Here is a 22,752-nt window from a genome sequence, read left to right on the forward strand (position 1 = left end):
TGTTTTAATGTAAAATGCCAAAGGGGTTATTCCTGCTGCAGTCTGTCTGATTGCCCTTCTCCTCTACGTGAAGGGATCGATAAAGCCTTTTCTGCAAGGGGGATGTGAAGTCAAGTAGAACCTCACAAATAATGACATTTGATTGTGGTCTTCTGAGCATATGAGCTAGCCATTGATCGCTTCTGCTTGAGAGCCGCTGGAGCCTTGCTGATCTGCCCATCTTCTGGGGTCTCTTCCAGACAGTTAACACATTAGAAGCAATTTTTGTTCAACAGGGTTGAAGCTTGGCAGTCACACTTTCAGGTGTCTGGTCATTCAGAGATCCAGTTTGGGAGGCTTTTGCTGGGAATTGCCAGGCGAGTGAGAACAACCACTTACCCATGCTGTGGCAAGCAGCGAGAAACAACATTCCTGGCTTTAATTAACTGCTGTTCTTTTCTCCTTCCAATATTAATACAGTTCTGCCGCTCTGGGTTTTGTGTGGCGGAATGAGGAGACATGACCAGGAGACAGACCCCAGATTTGCTGCGCCACTATCAAAATCTGCAGCCGCTTGTCAAGTCGGAGGGATCTGGGATAGCGCCAGTGTGACGAATTGCCAGAGGGCTTACGTTAACACAAGTGGTGATTCCATCGCTTGGCGGAGAGCCCAAACTGGCAACCAGCTGTATTTGTCTCATGTCTATATTGACATAGCATCTGTGGTCCATTTGCTCTGGAAATTAAAGCATAAGCTGTGCAACCAATAGCTGCTAGATTTTAGGAACGGAAAAACAATCCAGGTTACATGATTGCTGGGGAGAAGGGCAGAAAGACGTGCTCGCTGAAAGGTTTACCTGATCTGCAGGAAATGTGGGTTTGGTTTTTTTTTTTTAAATAACTGCTGGAATTTGTCCTGCAGCAAACATGTCTGCACAGTGGTACAAAATACTGCGCCTGTGTAAGAGACCGGGTGCAGGAGCTAAGCTATTTCTGGTTGCCATCTGATGCTCTTTTATGGGCTCCCTTAGAAGGCATCGAGCCACTCCAGATAGGATATTCTGGTTTGGCTTTCATGCTTTTGTAATTGAGGAAAAAAGCTCCAAGAATTTGCTTAAACACAAGGAGTGATCTTTCTACTTTGTTTGATCAGTGTTACCTGTGAACATGCAAATTACAGTGGATGGTGTGCAAAGTAAAATATTAGGCATGTGCTTTAACTTGCTATTGATCCCCTGCATACTGTCATTAACAGTCTGACAAATAACTAGCTTGAAGGAAATAACAGCAGATGAAGTGGTAGTTGGTTTGGGGTTTATTATCCTGGTGGATAGGGCAGGCATAGCTACCTCTTTGCTCTTCTCAGACATAACGTATCTTTATTTCTGGGTGAAGTTGCCATCTTGTTGGCAATGCCAGAGAGCTGAAGCTGGTCCCTTGGTGTAAATGGGGAGAGCTTCTCTGCAGCCTATGGAATGATGAGGCTTTTGCTGCTGCTGGGAACCTGGCACATTTGCATTTATTGTTAAAGCCTGCAGTGTTCTTGGGTCCACAAGGCACGTTGTCGGCTCAGGCTTTTACCAAAAAAAAAAAAAAAAACCAACAAAAAAAAAAAAAAAAAAAAAGAAAAAAAGAAAAAAGTTTGTTTAATGAAGGGCAAGAAACGATCCTAAATGGTGACATGATTTAAAATTATAATCTAGAAGACAGTCCCCTTCCTCATCAGCCCTGTTCCGCAGCCTGCTGGGGTAGCAGAGCTGGAAGGCAGTTCCTCTCCTACCCAAGGCATACACAAGGAGTTTTGGCATGTCCCTCTGCCCCAGCTCCCAGTACCACACATGACCAAATTGACATGCTTCCCAAACAACCACAGGCATTGTCCAGATGCTCCAGAGAGTGGATTGTCTCATCTTTAAATATTTCTTAAATCTCAAGCAGATTTATTTTATATTGGTTTTGCTCCAGAAAAGCAAAGCAATCCAGACTTGGGGACCTCAGACTTTCAGTTCACTGGTATAGCTGGTTTTTCTCTTCCCATCCTGAGAACTGAAAATGCTTTGACTTACAAAACAGAATGGCATAGAGCTATGGATGATAAATTAAATATTCTTTTCTGTCAAAGGGACAGAAGACTAGGCTCATACTTGTATCTGTAACGTATTACTTTGATGCGGGACAATGCCTTGATGAGGGGTGTAAGAATATAATTTTATGTCTTATTTTTTGCTCATTTGTTGATGAGCAGGTAGAAAATAATTTAAACTCTCTCTGTAAGCTGAATATTGGCAGTTACACAGTATGTAAAAATAATAATAGTTTTATTTATGAATATAGAAAGGCCTTAGAAATGTAAAGGGTGGTTTCAGCCATATTTTAAGTGTGTTATTTATCAATATCATAAAACGATATGCTTGATTTTATTTTTTAATTTATTTTATTTTTTCCCCAATAGACTACTTCTGAAAAGGGTATTGAATGCTTAGATTAGAAAGACAGGTAGCTTTTGGCTAGCGGCATCAGGCAAGTTGTCACAGCACTTCCTTTCCTGGGAGCCTTTGGGATGTAGCCTGGGCTGTGTTCTGGAGTCTCAGCTACAAGGACTTTATGGGAAACAAAAGATAAAATGTAAACAGAGGATTCTATAAACAAATACCCAAGAGACTAAAATCTTCTTTCAAACTAAAGCATTTGCAGCTGAAGAGCATTGTACCAATTAGCAGGCTCTTAATTAAATTGCTTGTTTGATTTGCATCCAAATTATAATTTGGATGTTATGTAGGCTTTGATACCTTTTCATTAACCGTTCCTTTTGAGGAAAAAAAATAATCTGTTTTTCACTGTGTGTTTCAGAGGCCTGTGGCATTGCAAGGTGGAAAGGTCAATCATTTTTGTATCCATTTAAAGTCCATTATTAGTAGGCCACTACAACCTATCAAGCAACTCTCTTATTTTTCCAGTCAGTGATTCAGGAATCTATAGCTCTGTGCAGATAAATGGGATTTCATGGGCTTCTAAACTTCTTGCTTTATTGAAAAGCAGAATATTAACTGCTCCACTGATCAGCTGTCCATTAAAAACACAGGATATTTTTAGAAAATTGTTTGCCAATCAAATCCTACCAACATCTGTAGAGAGCCTTTTCAGTTTGTTTGTTTTATAAGCAAATGCTAGAGCTGCTTTCCCACCTCCATTGAAATATTCCCATTTACCTTCTCTCCATGTCTGTGTCCGTGTCTCGGGGCATTTTGAGGTATTGTAAGGAGCTCAGCATGTTAGCTGGAATTGTAAACCTGAGCTTTAACAAGTTCATTTGGTGCTAGTCCTTGCTGGCCTATGGGGCCCCCTGCTTTATTTGCCATTCAGTGAAATTAGTGCTTTGCATTTTTTGCTATTCCTAGGGCTTAAATGGGTTCTGTTAGCCCTCAAGACTGCAGGCCAGGCTCTAGGTGGTTAGGGAGCTCGACACCTGGCTAATAACTGGCTGGGCTTCCCGAGATGCAGCCTGGCAAGGCATGCAAGGGCAGATGCAGATTGCTTGCTGCGCTGGACTTTAGAGCAGGTGGCTCGCTTTGTCCCTCGGTGGCCAGCAAGTACTTTTAACCCATTGCTGCTAGCAAAGGAAGAGTCCCAGTACTTGTGCCCTGCGTATCCACTGCTGGGATTATCCCAGCTTCTAACCCTGTAGACTTGAATGTTAGTGACAGGAACATCTCCAGACAATACAGTTCTTTCAGCCCCGATGTGCCTTAGTAACAGCTTGTTATGAATCAGATCAACAAATGCACCCATTTCTTTAAAATTAATCAGATTTGCTTTGTTCTTCATCAAAACAGATCCTTCAGGTCTGCTGTCAGGTGCTGGCAAGCTGTTTTCAGGGAGGCTAGCAGGTGCCCATTGCCTCTCAGGGTGATGCCCCTTGGTTTGGCTGGATGTTTCCCCCTGGGACTGTTGCTTTTTGATGAGAACTGCCAAGTGATCCGATGCTCTCTGTGTATTTCAGAGCCATAGAAACCAAAGAGAAGATAACTTTCCACATGCAGAATTTTTATCATTAAGTGGTTTCACCTCTTTGTCTTTTGTTTTGCCATTTCATTTTAATGAATATTTTATAGAGATTACTTTTTTATAAGGCAAGAATGTAAGGCCTGCTTCAGCTTTTACGTCAGTGTGATGCCAACGCTGTCAACTTATTTTACACCATCAGATCAGAATCCATTTTGCAGACTGAAGTGGGCTCTCAGTTTAAAATAGTTCTGGGTGTTGTGGGTATGTTGGAACAAGGTGCTGAAGAAAGTGGCATCAGCTAAAATTTTGCTCCCTCCCCTGCTTCACCCTTGATGACCTTTCTCCTTTTCACCGCAGGGCATTGATTTCTGTCCCGGGCAGAATGTCTCTGGAGTGACAACACATACGCAGGAGGAGCACACTACCCTGCCACTTCTTTTCCACCTGGGGAGGGACCCTGGAGAGAAGTACCCATTAAGGTGAGCCCGTTAATGAAAACGTGGAAACTCAGCACTGTCAGCATATGCTTTGTAGAATTAATTTGCCTTGATAACGGTTTCTTGCAATCTGCTTGAAACCTGTCCCAGAAAGCCATTACTGGTGAGAGTAGTAAAAGGAAAGGAACAACCCTTCGTTTTCAAATGATCAGGTTATATGGATGTGCACGTGTCCATGGCTTGACTTGTCAGTCTGTTCTTGTTCTGTATCCTACAACCCAAAAGAAAGGTTTGTAAATTGCATGCTTTTGGACAGGACAGGACTGAGTGCAGGGCAGCTGTGGAATAAAGTGGTGGTGCTGGCAAGCATGCGCATCAGAGCTGTGATTCTCTGTGTGTTTGGGGCTAGGGAAGAAATTACTAGTGGTCTTTGCACACTGCCATGTTTTTCCTCTGTGCATTGGAATCTGTGGTTGGCAAACGTGGTAACCTTCCTATCTCCTAGCACCTGCTAAAGGAGCTTCTCCAGAGAAGAGCTTCTTTAGGAAGAGGACTTTCTTCCCAATCCTGTTCCATCCTTGGACTCTCCTGGCTGTCTCAATCCATTTTGCTATAAGCCTACTATTGTAATATTTATCTCTGGCACACACCATGCCCTGAGAGATTTCTGTAGGGATTTATGTAGTCATCAGCCAGCACAGCCCACTTATAAACCTGCCACCTCCAAAAAAAGCTCCCAAGGTGTCCCCACCTCCCTCTCTCCTTCCTTCTACTGACTGAGTTTTACCCTGCAGCAAAACTAGCTGTAAACAGGGGCATGCAGCCTCATCCCTCACCGGTGTCTCCAACTTGGAGAATGTGGAAATAAATAAAGAAAAAAATAGTGCTGCTGTGACTGCCTGCATAGAAATGGGTTTGTGCAGCAGCTTTAACAGAGAGATGTTTTCTGAGCTGACAGGACTGCAATTACTCAACTGTTTTAAATAATTGAGTGGATACACTCGCTCCATTGCTTTCAAAAGAATTGAGCCTGTGCTGTCCACTAAGTGTTTTCACTAGAGAGAGGAGAAGAGGAAAAATATTTTCACTTCTCTCACTTAACAGATGAGCACCCTAGAGGTGCATTATGCAGTGTATAAAGTTCTTCAGGAGCCCAGAACGTTAGCTCTTGCTTTCTATTGCATTTCAGCACTAATAAATAAAGCAAATCTGCAGCTCTTATATTTTGAATTCAGCTCAGTGAAACTACATTACTGGGTTGGGATTCCAGATAAGACTGTGCCCTGTTCAGTTTAACAACTGTTTTGTTTTAGGAAGATGAGTGGATAGAAGTGACCTCTTTTTTTTCCAAAAATTAAACAAATGGGTAGCATGAAGTGAACTGTAGTTCGCCTACTCTTTGTGTTTCCTCTGAATGTGAGGGAAAGGGGCTCTTCCCTAAGAGGTGTTGGCAGGACACCTGCTTCCCTGTTATTTAGATGTTCTTTACCACCACCATGGACTGAGCATTGAAATAAATTCCAGTGTTAGATCTGCAATCGTTTCTCATACAGTTCCATTGATTTCTGGACATTCACAAGCTGTTGCTTTGATTGAATTTTATGGTGAGATTATGACATGATTATGGAAAGCTGTGATGTTTAATATGCAGACTCTAACAGAAAGCCTCTTTTTAGTAAATGAATCTTCCTTTCTGCAGCACGTTCTGTTGCTATTGTCTCCTCTCTGGTCACAATGGAAAACTCATGGGAAGTGGGTCTCCTATATCAAATGTGGTAATTTAATTATCCTCATTTGTGGAGCTGTTACTGTTGTGTATTTTTATTTGGTTTAATTATCCCCCTTGGCAGACAGCCTGTTGGGAGTCCCAACTCTAATGTTTCTCAGAAGGGAATCCAGCATTCTCCTCCAAGCGTGCATCTGTCTGTCCGTACACGCTGGGTGTGCTCATATCGCTTGTGCTCCAGCCCTAGGTTTGTGTGTTTGCAGTCTGTGTTAGCCACGCTCCTCTGTTCACCCTCCTGCAGTCCCGGAGGAACAGGACGTATCGTACAGCTCCTTCACCAGCATGGCTGCTCTGGTGCATTGTTATATCGCCAAAGCAGTTAGAAAATTCTGCATTGCACCCCCGATTTATTGGTACCTTTCCCTCTTTTATGTAATTTACTTTTACCATTTTGCTTTGTTAAACCTGTACTGGATTTTATTAGTTTTCCTGCTGCTGTGGAACGGCAGCATAGCACACTGATGCCTTGTTCTTTCTGCCAGCTTTTGCTCAATTTTTATTTCATTTATTCCTTACTTTAGTGTAGACTTTTCTTCCTAAAATTATTTTAATAATCTGTTATATCTCTTGATTTTCATTAGTTTGGAGTGGGGTCACATGCAAAACCACTAGTGAGAGGTTTCATTGCTGCACGTGAAGGCCAGGCATCACATCTCACTTCCAGAGAGATTTACTGCTTATGTGTTTGGACTGTTCTAGGATTGTAGGGGATCTCCGAGCCAGGGCATCTGACAAATCAGTCAGCTGCAGCAACACTCTTGACTTGCAGCGTGCTTATGCTCAGCTAGTCTCATCTGAAATGTCTTTGGGTTGTGACACTGTGCACACTTAGAGACTTTTTCAAGGCTACAATTTCAGTTCATCTAATAACATGGGGATTGGCCTTTTCAGTCTTTGCTGGAGAACTGGCTGCTAAAGGGATCACTGAAGGTGGAAGTCCTTCAGGATCTAGAGACGGCATGTAAAGTTTTCAGTTCCCTGGGTTTCATGGTGAAGCAGGACAAGTCCTTCCTCTTCCTGACACAGTTCACTGGATTTCCTGGAGCCTGCCTGGAAACACTATCAGCAAAAGCTTATCTCCCACTGGAGCACTTTTCATGCAGTGGAAAAACTGGCCAGGCAATTACAGGCAGGTCCTGTCATCATGTTGAGGACACGTCTGGCAGTTCGGAGCCATATGGCACCCTGCACTTATGTTCCCCTTCATGTAAGGCTGCACATACATCCCTACCCACATCTGACTCTAGGAACAGACCCTCCCAACAGGGTTGTAACTGATTCTTCCTGCTATTGCCCCTCTGATTTTGGCTGGACTGCCTCCTGCACGGACCCCAGCTTCTGCCAGGGGGGACAGTTGTGTTTACCTCTTCACCTTGAAAGATAATTACTGATGTTTCCCCAGAAGATAATTACTCTTGTTTCTCTACAGTCTGGACTGGAACTTCCCCCTGGCAATCCAATCCATGGACTTTGCTTTTTGTTAGCTGGGATTCATAGCAGTGCCAAATGCATGTTACGGTTCTTACACTGCCTGAGCTTGCCCAGGTGACAGCACATTTACAACATCACATCAACAGAGTGGATGGAGCAAGATCCCTGTCCTGTAGTTGACCTTCAGGACTGACATGCTCAGTGCTAGCATCAGATACATTCACTACCAACCTCTTACCTCCCTCCCTCTTGGAAGGAGGAGGGCTCTCCTGAGGACTGCAGGACTTTGGGCTCCTAGCGTTGAGAGAAGCTTGGCACCATAGGACAAGCTCAACATTTATGTGGCTGCAGGGTGAGGTAGGGCATGAATGCGCCTGCAGGTACTGACCAAGCAAAACTGGCATCTGGAGTGACTGGTGACTGTAATAGGAACACCTGCAATACCAGGGTGTATATGGGTAATATATGTCAAAGAAGTGTGGTTACTGGTAATTAATTTTCCTTTTGGTTGTGTAGTGGTAGTGTAACTGCACTGTTACATAAGTAAGAGTTACCTTGTTATCTGGTCCTTGTGTAGTGAGAAGTGAACCTTTTGTATCTTTTGTCATCCAAGCGGTTGACTAGATCTATGTTGGCTGAGATAGAAGATCTGTCTCTTTATGTGCCTCCCCCCACCCCAAGCCCTGCCGGTAGCTTTCAACTTTAAAATAAAGTAAGATTGCATGTTAGGCAGCACACAAAGCAGAAGCATTTCCCCCAAGTCTAAGCAGTATTTTGTTTCCTCCCTAGATGCAATTACTAGGGGTTTTTGCTTCGTACAAAACCACTCAAACTGTGGGGTGCCCTTGTTACCAAATTTATCAGAATGCAGAACTGAAAGACCTGATGAGTCTTTTCCTTTACTGAATTGTGTTATGTTTGGGATATTGTGTGTCCACCAAGTACCACACAGGGAACTTGTTTCTTCATTCAAACCATATGTGACAAGTTCAGTAAAATTATCTGTTAGTAACATCTTCACAACCAGTTGTCAGTTTTATTACCCAAGTCACAGATTACTGTTTATACACACCCTTACTAAAATATTTCATTGCCAGTCAGGAAGAACACAATAATATATACCAAAAGCTGGCACAGCTTAAGATACAGTTAACAAAATACCTAATGCAGACTGAAGTAGAAAGTGTCTTGAGTCAGACTCCATAGCTGCAAAGATAATTTATAACAGAAATCTCTGAAATTCTGTCAGTTTGAGCAAGAGCTGCAAAGCTTTAGTAACAAGTACGTACAGCATGCTCACAGCTTGTTGATACTCCAGATTAGTAGTGACTTCTGCTTTGAGTGATTAGCCTCTGTTCAAAACTGAGTTTACTAACTTTTGAACATCAAAATACCTGTGTTTTACTTAGGGCGATAGATTTTACTATTATGGAAAAAATGGAAGCGATAAGGCTTGGTTGATGAACATAATTATTTTAGAACACATTAATTAACAAGAGAGCTCACAAGTGCCTATTTCAAGCAGATGGAAAATCCAGGAAATCATCAGAGAGGTAATTGCACTGGTTATGAAGCCAGAAAATAAGGGAAGAAGCTCCTGAAGGGAAGCTAAAGGGGAAAGGATCTGATGGAGAAGTTGCCAGTCTCACCTTCCTGATCAGAGCAGAAACCTCACTACGGGGAACAGAGAGAAGGTGCAGAACAGGGGAAAAAAATGTGTATAACAAAAAGCCAGAATCTTGCCCGAGAGAGATGCTGACTCCTCATCTTGAAAAAGGAGGAAATTGTACCAGCTGCATTGCAGGGACAAATTAGCTGCTGCCACAGAAGAGGTGGCATTGAGATGTTCCTAGAACTGTGGAAACCATGGAGAGCTATGGATAAAGAGCCTCAGTGATGCCAGTAAAAACGTCGAGCATCAACCATGCAGGGGCTGGACGCAGCAAGGTTTTCAGAAGTACGCAAGCCAGGTGTCACAGCCAGTACATAGCCAGCCCTGGGGGGAAGAGGGCTGAAGAAAAAAATATGTCTGCAGAGAACAGTCAGTAGCCTGGGGACAAAGAATGGAGGCAAACTTGTCTCAACTGATAGCTGCTCTTTGCCCAGTCCGGCATCAGCACTCTGCATTGTGGCATGCCATCTGATCAACCTGTAACTCGTGCTTAATCATGGCAGACCAGCAGCCCACAGGTGTTTTGATGAGTAACTGTCTAAACTAGAGTGATGCTTTATAAAAAGGAATATTAGAAGGAAAAAGCCATATGAACCAGTTTCAGAAATGCAAAATGCAGTTTGAAATGGATATCATGTTCTTCAGAGACAGGCCCAGGCAGTGCTACAGCCTCAAGAAAGTAGCCTGAAGAAAATTCTGCTTAAATTATGATTCAAAAATACCATGGAAGCAACTGGCAGGAGGATCAGATGGATCGTCGTTATTGTCTGTTGCCTGTCCACGCAGAGACTAAGGCTTTACGTAGTCACTGCCTTTATCCCCTCTGCAATGTGGTTGCTCACAGTGAAATCCAGCAGAAAAGCAGGATTCTCAAAGCTGAGGAGTTCCAGTTTCCATGAAAATATATGATGAGATAGGAGGGTCAGTGTGATCACATCCTCTTGCTGCAAGGAAGGCTGTGGATACCACTAGAGAATCCACGCAGGTGAGAGGCATCATCAGCACTCCAAGTATTTCTGTGGCTGACTGGCCACATGCCGCACACCTCTTGGGGGTATTTGCATCTGGGTCCTGCAGATGCTGCTGGACCAGAGAGGTGGATTAGGGTATGGGGCACCCTTCAGACTTTGCTTTGATTCCTTGTTGGTTTTCCTTTGGCCCTGTGAGTCTCTCCAGTAATTGCAAGTTGCCACGTTTCAGCAGCAGAGCCCCAAACCTGTTGTCTGCTTCATGCATTCTGCAGACTTTAAATTGCAAGTAAACTTGGTAATAGAAGAGAGGAAGTGAGGAAGACTGAATAATAAGACAAGATCAAGACTTGGATACTACAGGGCTGAGCATCCTCAAAGCACTGATAACCGATAAAATCAAATTACCTGAATCTGGGTGTATTTCACAATTAAAAATAATGTTTTTAAATGAAAATAATTCCAGTGGAAGGAAGTAAAATATGCAAATAATTACCCATGTTTTATGCTTTTCCCATAACTTTGTGTGCATCTGGTAAAACATGCTATAAATCTGAAAGCTGCTATTAAGATCCCACTGTCAGGTTTCCGTGAAGCGCACTATATAATACCCATTTTGTTACATTCCTTTCAATAACAACATGGTCCTGTCACTCCCAGGATAGACATACTGCACTGTGCCCATACATGAATCATCAGGACAAGGTATAAAACACCAAGATCCAGATTGCAAAAAACGCTGAAAAGGCTCTTTAACGTGCTCCAGTTCTGATCTGTTTGAGGGTGTATTTATGATGATGGAGAATCGCCCTCTCCCTTACAGCTCAGGATGCTAGCAGACCTGAAAGTGAAAGACTGGAAGAGTAAACCCAAGCTCTACCACCAAAAGTAGCGTGTGAGGCAAACCCTCCTTCTTCTGAACCTGGATTTCAGCGTAGGGCATGGTGGGGTTAATAGCAGAGCAGGTTACACTGGAGTTGTTTGGAGGGAGGAGATGGGAACAGATTGCCAAGGCACAATTACACTAAATGAAGGAAGCACAGGCCACACCTGTGCCTGGGACCCAGTGTTCATAATCCAGCCCTGATTGGATCTCCAGAGACTTCCCGGAGGTAAAGTGTCAATTAGTGTAATGACCCTGGACTTTGTCCACTCTGTTCGCTCATTCTGAGTGTGGAATAATTTCATGTACGCTGGGGGATCTCTTTTAGCAAACTCCTCACAACACCACCTGCTCACCCTCTCATTCTTCCAGTGCTATTCCCAGCTCTCCTTCCTCAGGATTGTTGAACTAGAATACAAAATGCAGCATGCCCCGGAGGCAGTGAGGTCTGGATCCTCATGCAGACAATAATGCCCAAACATCTGTATAGATAATATCATCTTTTTTTGGAACAGAGAATGTAGCAAGCCCTGCCCTGGCAGCCCAGCGCTGCATACGCATTCATGGAAATGATGGAACTCCATGTAGGAGAAGTTCCCAGCTCTGTTAACAGCTCAGACTGATTACCACGAAGTAATTATCTCCATCTTATATACAGATTAAAGGCACTCTTCTCCTGCAGATTTTGTCTCAAAATGCACTTCTTGCGTAGGGCTGGAGGCAGTTTTAACCCCCTATATGCAGTCAGTAAATACGTTATAAATCACTGCATGGATTGTGGATCTTGGTGCATGTTGTGAAGCTAAACAGGTTTGTCTCAGCAAAACCTGAGCTCCTCGGGGTGAGGAATGGGGATCTGCATGGGGCCAAGTCAGGAAAACCAAGCCCCACTGCCAGCACCACGTGAATGCTGGCCCAGGACCAGTGCCATCCTGCAGGCATTGCTCTCCCCTGCTATGCACAGAGACTTGGTACATGTCAGGATGAGGAAGATTGTTCATGTGATCAATGGAGGCATCTGAAGACGATCTGTGATGATCTTCCAGTATTGAATGACACCTTACGGCACTCGGGGTCTGTCGCTGTCGTGTACTTCACCACAAGGAAGACAGCTGGAATCGGATATGTTTTAAGCTAGTGTCAACAGGTTTAGCCAGCTTAAGAGCATGTTAAGCCCTACTGAGACAAGGTTTATAGGTTAGCAGTATGACTTGGAGCATAATCTATACGTGTTCTTCAGCTTTAGCCAGCTTTGTACTTATGTGAGAAGTGCGAGTCTTTTATATGTGCCAAGCTGTTTCTATCATGCTTTTGGGGAAGTCGTTCAGCCTATGCTAAGTGCTGAAATAATCTAAAAGTGTAGAAGCTGCAGGGGAGAGCAGTTCAAAAACACCAGGAGCTGAGGTTAGGCCAAGATTTTCTGTCACTGCTGAGCTAGCTGAAAAAGCCAGGAGTGTCCTGAACATGGGAATTAAAGCAATAAGATGATTTAAATGACTCGAGCCTACTTGTTATACTGCGGCATTCACGTGTCTTAGGTTGCTAATGAGCAACAATGCTGTGGATAAATGCAGTAGTTAAGATTATAGCAAAAAGATTTTTCTCGTTGCAACAGGACTGGCATATTTGGAGCAAAAAGCAGCAGTCATGACAACATATTGTTTATCTTTTATCCAGAGCACAGCTGTGTTTTCTACTGGTCTGTCCAGATTATAGCTAATTTGGAATCCTATGTATGAAAAGCCATTTCGATGGATGAAATTGGGCTATCTCTTTAGCACTTAAATATTTGCAAAGATGCCGTGGAGCTTAATTAGTTAGCAGCAACATTATCTTATGGGTCCACTTCTAAAAGAAGTTCTTAAATGCTGGAGAGGTGACACAAGTATGTGACAGAAATAAACACATTACGTAGTTACAAGAGCAGCAGTAGGAAGCATTAAGTAATTGATATCTAGAGTATCTGTTATACTCTAACAATTGATTAAAATATGTATTAATTCATATTAATCCTTAATATGAGGATCTTAATAAGATGTGATTAGCTCAGGTTTGCAAGAGCTTTCAAATCATGGCACAATAGGTGCATTAGAAATCAAAACCACTGAAATACACGTGTCTCCCTAAACTGTGTTTCATCTCTGTTTCCATCACTAGACTGCATAGGCTTTAAAATGTTTCTGGCTCCCCGTTTCACCCAGTCTCCAGCTCAGATGTCCAACATGCTGTGTGCATCCCTGGTACTCGCCTGCGGTTTTGGGCAGACTCCCTCGGTGTGTTTGTCTCCGCAGCCTTTTCTCTCCATGTGCAGGCTCTCCCATGTTCGCTGTCCTCTGCATGTCAACACAGGTTAGCTTTAAACCCTCTCTGCCTCTTTTAAAAATCGGGTTTGATTTTTTTCAAGCATGCTGCTGGGCGGGCAATCCTGTGAACTTGAAATGCGACCAGAGGGCTTCCAGATAAAATCTCACCAAACTGAAAGGCCATTGTGCCACCGGGATGCAACACTGGCTGAGCCAAGTGATTGCTGCCTTGACTGTCCTCAGCAGGGTGTGAGGCGGAGATGGATGGTCTTTGGCAGCTCCCAGACTTCTGCCTGTCCCTCATTTTTCAGTGGTCTTTGGGGCAGTGCAGGAAGAAGCAGCTGGCTGCTGTGAGAGCTAAGGTGGGATGAGTGGGGAGAGCAGCAAGCAAATTCGGGAGCTTCGCAAGAGCAGTCTAAATGTCAGGGTGGTCCGTACAGATCACACAGGCAGTCTCGGTGATAGCCTCTCCACCAGGATACAGCTAGCTGGGTGTGAGAGCAACAGATTAGTTTGCTCAAGCTTGTCATTTCAAATTCCCTTCCGGTTCTCTATCAGCAAAGCTCAGGCCCATCCCCACAATCAGCTTCTCTCTGGATGGCTGCCGAGATGTGATATTTATAGGGTTTACTGGAAACTGTTGGCACATTGCTGGGCTTTAAAATGTGATTGTTTTTCAAAGAAGGAAATTAGCTGGAGCGTGGGGCTGGTGGCCAGCTTGGATTGTAAGCAAAGGGAGCCCGAGGTCAGGACCAGGCTGCATTGTTTCTTTTATCTTCAGAAGTAATTTGCCGCTCTCTGTTTTTTAAGTGACTCTTAAGGTGATGGACAAAATGAGATCATTGGGTAGTTATCCTCCATTTTAGAAATACTTGAAGTATTAGTGAAGTACACTCTGAACCACTTAAACAAGTACCTACTGGAGTAATCGGGTGGATAAATATTGGGTAATTTATAACCCTGTATGAGGGCTTGGAGCATAACAGATGGGTCCCAGCTTGGAATAATAAAAGCTGCAATGGAAGAATGTAGATGGGGCAGAACCCTGGGATGTTGCAAAATGAAGGAGATATTCTTGTCTTGGACAAGTCACTTCTATTCTTATTCTTCATCTTCCTGTTTGCATAATATTAGTTAATCTTGGTGATTATGAAGTTTTACTAGCCGGTGGTTGTGTTTGAACCCCTTAGCTTGAGAACACTCTTGAAAAACAAAATATTGATATTACCTTTGTTTTCCCTGCAATAAATGCTTCTATGTGATGCACGTGTTACAGAAAAGCACTTGAAAGAGTGGAGGATGAATGCTCAGAGAGCTGGGTGACCTCTTGTGTGATACACTGGAAGGATTGTCTCAGTAAACTTCTTTGTGTATTAATGTGTCTGGCAAGGTGTTTGTCCTGTGTTCTAGCAAGTCTCCCTTGATAATTGTTTAAGGCACAGCTTATGGACAACCCCAGAAGCACCCTTCTTTGTACATGCCACCTTTGCCAACAAGATCCTCCTCGGGAATCACCACAAGCTTGCAGCATATCTGCCCAACTAGGAAGCAATGCATTTGGGGCCGGCAGTTTGGAAAGTTGAAGCCACATGCTGAGATGATCTGCCAGGAGCCATGTGCTGCTTCGGGGAGGCAAGCCACCTGCCATCCTTGCTGCCCTAAGGAGAGCAGCTCAGACCCACAGCCTCCAGACCCAGCCAAGCTGGACTCTGTCAGCCCAGATGTTTCACTCCCCTAGGAACATGTGGGTAGTTAGTATCCACTGCATGTTTACATACTCCTTTACTATGACCCAGGAAAAGTCTTCTGACCCTGCTTAGTGATACAAACACTGTAATGATGCCATGTATGAAGCCCTACTAATAACGTCTGTATTTTTTTTCATGTTCTAGTTTTGCCAGCGATGAATACCAGAGGGCTATGGAGCAAATATCTGTCATTGTCCAGCAGCACAAGGCGACCATGGTGCCAGGGGAGCCACAGCTGAACGTGTGCGACAAGGCTGTCATGGTGAGCGGTTAAGGCATAAATATATTTGAGAATCCTTAGCTGCAAATACATTTTGTAAAGGCTTTTATAAAATGTTACCTAATGTTGGGAAGGGATGGAGAAGAGATGCACACTTGCCCATTTGAAGGGCTGTCTGGCTGTTCCATGGAGGAGGCCTGTTTGTTACCTGTGGAACGCAGTGGCATAGGAAGGTTCATACAGAGTGGGGTTAGGTCTGGGAAGTCTAGCAATGTGCTGTGATAAATTCTGTGGCTTCCTTCCTTAGAGGTATGGCAGTATCTACAGCTGTAAATCCTTCTTCTTTCTAATCTCCTTCTTCAAATCTCAGAAGTCCTCTGTGTTTAGAGTGGTGGGACTGGGACAGTGCTCTTTTTCAGTGATGTGTGTGTTTGGTCTTGCTCAGACTCTTCCAATTCCACCCATGCCTGACTTTTCCAAAGTCTTTATGGCTTGAATCGCAACAAGCATTTTAAATTTTGTTTTCTGTTTCAAATTGCACGTAGGAAAGTTACAGTTTGGCTTCCCTGTCAAATGCTTCTTGGTTTGTTGAGAACCTGGGAAAGAAACTGGATAGTTTGTAGGAGGTGAAGTTGTCAGATTACAAGAGTTTGTGTAGTCTAAGGGGATGTGCCTGTAGACTGACACAAAATAGTAATAGGCAAAATCTTTCTGACATTGAAATAATCTTCTGAAACAAACAAACAGTGCTTGCTGCTTAGGGTCTATCGCCAGCCAGCCAGAAAAGTACAAAATGTGGAGCTGTGTCTCCTTAGTAAGAAGGCAAAGATCTTTTTTAGCTTTGTCACATCTTTTTATTTTTGGAAGTTAAGTAGGAAAAAGATTTGAAGGACCATTGTTTCTGTGTTGTTTTCTTTCATTATTCAACTTTTCCCTTAATAAACACTGTTCTGTGCTCCTCTGGGACTTTCTGGGTTCAGGCACTCTCCCCAGTGCCTGGCTTCTGCCAGAGACCTCCACTGGAAAGGCATTTCTTCTGTGCTAACTCCAACTCCGAAACTGGTTCATAAATTGTAGGCATGCTCTGCTGTTTTGTGGCTACCCTGGTGCAGTGTGTTTAGGTGCTGTGAAAACATCTGGTATCCCTGTTTGTCAACAAACAGTGTCTTTGGGTTGCATAATGGAAAAAGTGCTGAACTAGAGGTCCCATACATTGTCCCGTACTCCAGTCCTCTTTACGGGGCTGTTGAGGGTCAGTCTTCTCCCTGAGCGTGCCTTGTTCTGTCTCGTTTGGGTAGAAGTTTTGCAGACCGTGGGCTGCCACTTCTGCTTTTGCTATGGCCATGTCCAAGGCTTGGCCAGCCCCAAGAAGAGGCAGCTAATGACTGCTCCAGTGCTTGGCCGAGCTCAAACCAGATTTCAGGCCGTCTGAGGCAGAAAGCCCTTCCCGGTGGGCTTTCCCAGGAGAAATGTTCAAATCCCAGCAGGAAATGTTATTAGTTTTCTGTTCTATGTAAACTCCTAACAGGCTAATTACCCAGTCACAGAACTAAAATAAACAGGCAACAAATTGTTGTCTTTTGAGACCAGAAATGAAGATAACCAAATCTTTTTGGAGTGATAGTATTGCTGGAGTTGGTGGGGCCCTAAATCTGTCTTTGGGGGATGCTGGCAGATAAATATCACCTACTAACACTATGCCTAATGCTGTCTTCTAAATTCTGTCACCTCTTTACGTGATATGGGTATTCAATATCATTTCTGGGACAGAAGAGGAGAATTGTCTTTACTTATACATAAGCAAAGCAGATTTGTAGCGTTTTGTAGCTACTGCAGTCTTGGGATTGATGTAAGCACAGCAGCCTCGGCCCTCCTGAGCAGGGGAGGTGTTTGCTGGACGGCTGTGGTGTATCCCACTAGCAGTGTAGCTGAAGCTCCCGTGGAGCCAGTTCTGCTGTGTTTTCCTCCTGTGGAAGTGTAGGAAAAATTGCTCCATGCAGTGGTTCCATGCTGGCTTGACTGTGTGTTTGACTTGCAGCACACATGGTGTCCTCAAGGCTCTCAGCACTTAAAGCACAGATCCAGGAAAACCTATTTGGATTTCAAGACCCAAGCAGATAGGATTTGTCGGGTTTTTTTCAAAAGCAAAAACGTTTCATTTGTTTCTTTGCATCTCTATTGCTTCTACAATGTGGTCAGACCTCTGACATTTCTAGCGGTAGCTGTGCATTTTAAATTTGAGAAACGGATTTAGAAAACAGCATTAATTGTTCTTAAACCGTCTGGAGCCCTTAGTGCAGTGAGGTGCCTTCCTCCAAAGCTCCCCGCTGTGGTCTGCTCCTTCTGCAGCGATAGCTGGTGTCTCACTGCCATCTGTTGTCAGCTGTATGGAATAGAAACCTCCTCTGGTATTTTTTTCTGGCGTTAAGCTTTTCTTCTCCATAGGAATTTAATTGCAAGGAAACATAAATGACTTGAAGGATAAACATAAGTAAAATGAAAGGCAATAGGTCAGAGCTGAACTGACCCTTAATAGGTGACAGCAGCAATCTCCCGTGGATGCATAGACCTTCAGAGAGGGCAGAACAGAAAATGAATGGAAAAACAGAAAAATCTTTTGATTTCTGAAGGCAGAATGGGAATTGTAACCTGCCATTCACATTACCATAGTCCCAAATTTTAAATGGCAAAACCCCTCTGAAATTGGAAAAGTTCTTTGATAAATTCCTTCCTCCGTTAACCCTTTTGGAAACCGCGGTTTGCGTAGGTTTCCTTGTTAACATCATTTCTCTGTTGTACACATGCTGGAGAAAGGTAGTTCGAGAAACATGGAAATGAGGGAGGAAAATAGTTGTGTTCTGCATGCACTGGAGTAGTTGTCTCATAAATGCCTCCTACTCTATCTGTTCATGAATTCATCCATCAAAATGCTCATTAAAATACCTGCATTCTTATCTCTCTCACACCCTTGGCCTTCTATTGCTTTTTGCTTGTTTCCTCAAGAAAGTGCATGGATATCTTAGTGCTAAGAATGGTAACTCTTTTCTGGATCCCAGGAAAATTGGGGGTTTCACCAAAACCTCATGGTCTGGTTGCTCCATGAAAGAATCATCTTCTGTAGATTGTAGTCTTTCCCAAAGCTTTTCTTGAATAGTGCTTGAAGTTGGGAAGTTGATGAGCCTGGGAGCATCAGCTGCAACAGGAGTTTCATTTTTCAAGCAGGGCATAAGAACATCTTTGTGAGGATCAAAAAGGGTTGGTTAGGATTAGGGCTTAGCAGATACTTGGTATAATTCATCTTTCTGTATATTTTTTGTTTGGTTTTAACAGAATTGGTCTCCTCCAGGCTGTGAGAAGCTAGGGAAGTGCCTGAAACCACCTAAGTCTGATCCTAAGAAGTGCTTTTGGCCTCATTGATCTTCTCTGCAGCCCTCAAGAACTACACAGAAAAGCTATAACCAGCTGGACATAGTTTACAAAACATGTCTTCTCATGTTGGCACTCCTGTTTACACAGGAAGGGTGTGATGTATGTATGATATCATCATTTGATCTTCCAAAAGGGCCAGTGTTTATACTGCTAGTGCTCAGGGTTTAGCCCGTACTTTTCTGTTGTTTTAGTTGTTTCCGTAAATGGTAACTTTTCAGTGAAGACTTGCAACTGGAAAAGCTCTCTGGACAACCACAACTCTGTCACCACCTCAGAAATGCCATAGCTGCACCTTTCTTCTTGCTCCTTCCACCCCACCTGCTCTCTCAAATCATTGCTCATTCGGATGCCCCAACAGCAGCCAGGGGGGACTGTTCAGGAAACTTACAGCCGCCAGAAAACCCTGCCCAAACTGCCCTTGTTTTGTTTGCCTGTAACTTGTTGTTTTAACATTTGATTTCCATTGTGAACTCCGGACACCAACTTGTTTTTCCTTTCTTCCTAAACTTGCGAGTCTGGGTGCAGCTGTAAGGCCCAGACCACTGTTGTGCATTGCTGAGTGCAAGCAAGTGCTCCCTCTTTTTCCCAGCTGAGGGGCTGGCTCCAGGAAGAACACCCTGCCTTCCTTCCATCTGTGACTGCAAACATTCCCTAGGTAATGGTGTAAAGAAAACTGAAGAGAGTGTTCATGTAAGTATTGCTTTATTGATGGTGTGCAACACATTCTTGGGGAGCTGTGAGTCAGCTCTTCATTTCAGGGGTTTTCTTCATTTCCAAAAATGTGGGTCCAAATATGGTTTAAGTCGTGCTTCTAGTCTCATGATCTGGGCCGAGCCAACTGCAGGCTCAGAAATGCCCATTTACATCAGATGTTAACTCTTGACCCTGTTTCCAGCGTTCGCTCTCTGAGGAATTCTTGAGCAAACTTTCCACAGCCTGGGTGTAGCGCTTCTTTAAACAGAGTTCATGGTAAATGCCGATCCTTCGCACAATTTCACATTACAAGTTTCTCATCTGCTTTTGAGCCCATTTCACGCCCTTCACTATTGCTAATAAATGTGTCTCAAACAAAACCAGGCCAGATAACTCTGGGGCTTCAGGGAAGCAGCTAGAAACACCCCTGAACATGCTGTTTGCACCACTCACAGCTCCACTTCCACCCCTCCGGTGTTTTTAGACAGTACAAATGCCCTCTCTGCTTGGCACTGTGCTGCCTTGGAAAAAATCGAGGTGCTCTGTACCTGTAAACAGCCCTCCTTTCTTCCCAAGCAAAGCTTGAGGCTGGCTTGGGGTGGGTTGAGAATTCTGCTTCTGTGGTAACTGCTGTGCTGCTGCCTGCCGCAGGCTTCTCAGCTGCTTGTCCTTCCCCTCCCTGTAATCCCAAATGCTCTCATTCTCTCTGTTCCCATGGTTTTTGCTACCTGTAATCCCCTCCACAGTAATTCCTAGTGTATATCTCGTGAAGCTGGGTAATCCTGTAAGATTGTAATAAGAACAGCACTTGAGTCAGCTCTTACTGTTCCACATATCAGAAATCACAGCCAATATTTCATCAGCTGGCAGAGCCTCTGCATCTCTGTGCATCTGCAAATGGCATTTGTTTATAGTCCAAATTTCTTAGCTGCCTTACGATGTTCTTAATTGGCCTTGAAGTATATCAAAGCGTTTCCTACTTCATCCATAACATTTTTACTTGTTTTGACATAGTGTGGATAACTCCAGTCTTGAGAGAGTCTGATCAGTGATGCTGGTATGAGAAGGACCAGTGGGAGGGCTTGCAGCAGTCATGTGCATCTGTCAGCACAGGAGACCGGACAAAACCAGTAACTTTCCATTTGCTGGGTCTGGTCCACCTCTGCTTTAGTGCTTCCATCGCCCAGAATTGTTCAGAGCCCTGCAGCTGGCTATTATCAGCAGATAAAGATACCACCAGAGGAGGGAGTCCATCACTGCAACTCCCTGAAAATCCTTGTCAGCCCTCAAATAGTTGTGAACATACCTGCTGCGAACTCTAACAGTGCTTTGTCTTTCTCTGTGCTGTGTATTGAGAGATCACATCACAGGATCACAGCTCATCGTCTGAGCACTAGCCCAGACATGTTTCTCATTTCTTAGCATTTGCAGTATGCACAACATGAGCATACTGGATGCCTGCTACCCTGCGTCCCCTGCGTGGCTGGCTGCTGCTTCATTCTTTACTCTTTCACAGCTTGCAGTTTTGAAGATACCACTTTTCCCCTGTCTGTGTGACTTGCTTGGACAAGTCATCCTGTTCTCAGTACACACACTGTTTGTCTGGTTACCCAGCACACAGAGTCCTCATTCCTCATTGAAATAATCCCTCAGTGCATAGATACTGGATGTAAACTTTGCACTAGAAAGCTGGCTGCTCTGAGTGAATTGACTTGATGTCTGTTTATTACCTGCTTTATGTCTGTTTATTATAAAAGATCAAGCCTTAATGTGAAGAAGCTACTGCTTTCAATTTAAAGAAGAACAGTAGTTTTACAGCTGGATGGCTAGGAAGAATTTCAAGTCAATGCCTTTCCCAAAGATGTACAGATTTTAAAATTGTGAGATGAAGAGCTAATGAAAAAAAATAAACTGCATTTCATGGTTTGTCTGTGTGCACCTGTAAAACAACTGAGTAACACCTTGCTCTGGGACAGTCTCACAGATAGGCCTTGCAGATCATGGGACTGACTTGGGTTAAAAATAGTTTGTTTTGTTTTTCCTGTATTATTTTTAACATGGATCAATTTCCCAGTCCACACGGCTGCCCAAGTGCAATTCAGAGGCTGGTGCGGGGACCAGGGGCGTACATGGCCTGAAGCTGCGTCCACCAGCACAGCTGCAGGGATGAGCACTGCCAGCCTGAAGCTTCGGTGTGGGGCAGCTCAAAAACACCCATACACACTTTGGATCACAAAGCACCCAGTGTGTATTACTGTATCTGCCCTTAATCCTGAGCCTCTGATCTGAAGTTGGCTCACGTGATAGTTGCCCAGTTTGGGGCATTGCCCATCCCAGGGCAGTTGTTGGCTTTGCAGGAGCCGGCTGTGGGACCTGCCTGGGGTTCTGTGTGCAATGGCAGTCAACGGTGGAATGGGTCTCGTGGGGTTTACTGGCCGGTCAGGAACCTGCAGCAGTGAAGCTGGTTTGCTGGCGGCTTCCTTTCTCAAGCTGCAAGACGTAAAAGCTAAAGGAAAGATGATGTCTAAGACTGCTTCTATTGATGTTCCTTTCTTTATATTTAAATATGACTGCTAAATGATAAAAGCTTAATATCTGCTTGGGCTAAGAGTCCAAGGAATTTCTTTCTTGCCTTTAATTTCCAATTAGCTGAGCCTCTCGAGTCTCCCTGCTCTGCCCCTGAGGCTATGTTATCATCCAACCCTCCATGCAGAGAAGCTTCTGAAATTGATGTAACTAATAATCATGGAAAAAGTCTTACTGCATTTACACTCTATGGCTGCAAAAATGGAGCCTTGATTTAAAATCCTGCAGCGACAAATGGATTATTTCAGTGGCAAATTAGTCTCTGTAGACCAACAATTTGGGGATCTGAACACTGGAATTGGAAACCAGAAGATCAATTCCGAACACTTAAAGCCAAGGTTAATGCCCTGCAAACTGTATTGAGTGCAGTGGTGAAAGATAACATGCCTCTGCATTTTAAATGGGAAGCCGAGGAACACAGTGTTAGAAATGAAAATGGGCAAGTTCGGAAAAGAACGAGAGCGAGTGATCCCCACGTATTTGCTAATAAAACATTACACAGTGTCTGGGGCCTGAGTTTCCAGGAGAGTGCTGAGAGTGACAGTGGGCTTCTGCTAAAGGAGCTGGGACTAACATCGTCAAGAAGGAGGCTGTTGGACTTGGGACACTACT

At 43.9% G+C, this 22,752-nt stretch overlaps 1 protein-coding gene across 2 annotated transcripts in view; it reads left to right on the forward strand.

The window, feature by feature from the left end:
* GALNS (galactosamine (N-acetyl)-6-sulfatase) overlaps positions 1-21,480 on the forward strand; it is a 48,901-nt gene extending 27,421 nt beyond the window's left edge. For both annotated transcript variants that reach the window (XM_080364892.1, XM_080364893.1), the window contains 3 exons: positions 4,342-4,463; positions 15,357-15,474; positions 18,763-21,480. In XM_080364892.1, the coding sequence (XP_080221018.1) occupies positions 4,342-4,463; positions 15,357-15,474; positions 18,763-18,849 (327 nt within the window). In that variant the 3' untranslated portion in view covers positions 18,850-21,480. The remainder of the gene's footprint in view (positions 1-4,341; positions 4,464-15,356; positions 15,475-18,762) is intronic.
* Positions 21,481-22,752: the final 1,272 nt, after the last annotated feature.

This window comes from Falco punctatus (assembly GCF_963210335.1).
Source record: "Falco punctatus genome assembly, chromosome: 14".
In the NCBI taxonomy this organism is placed as follows: domain Eukaryota; kingdom Metazoa; phylum Chordata; class Aves; order Falconiformes; family Falconidae; genus Falco; species Falco punctatus.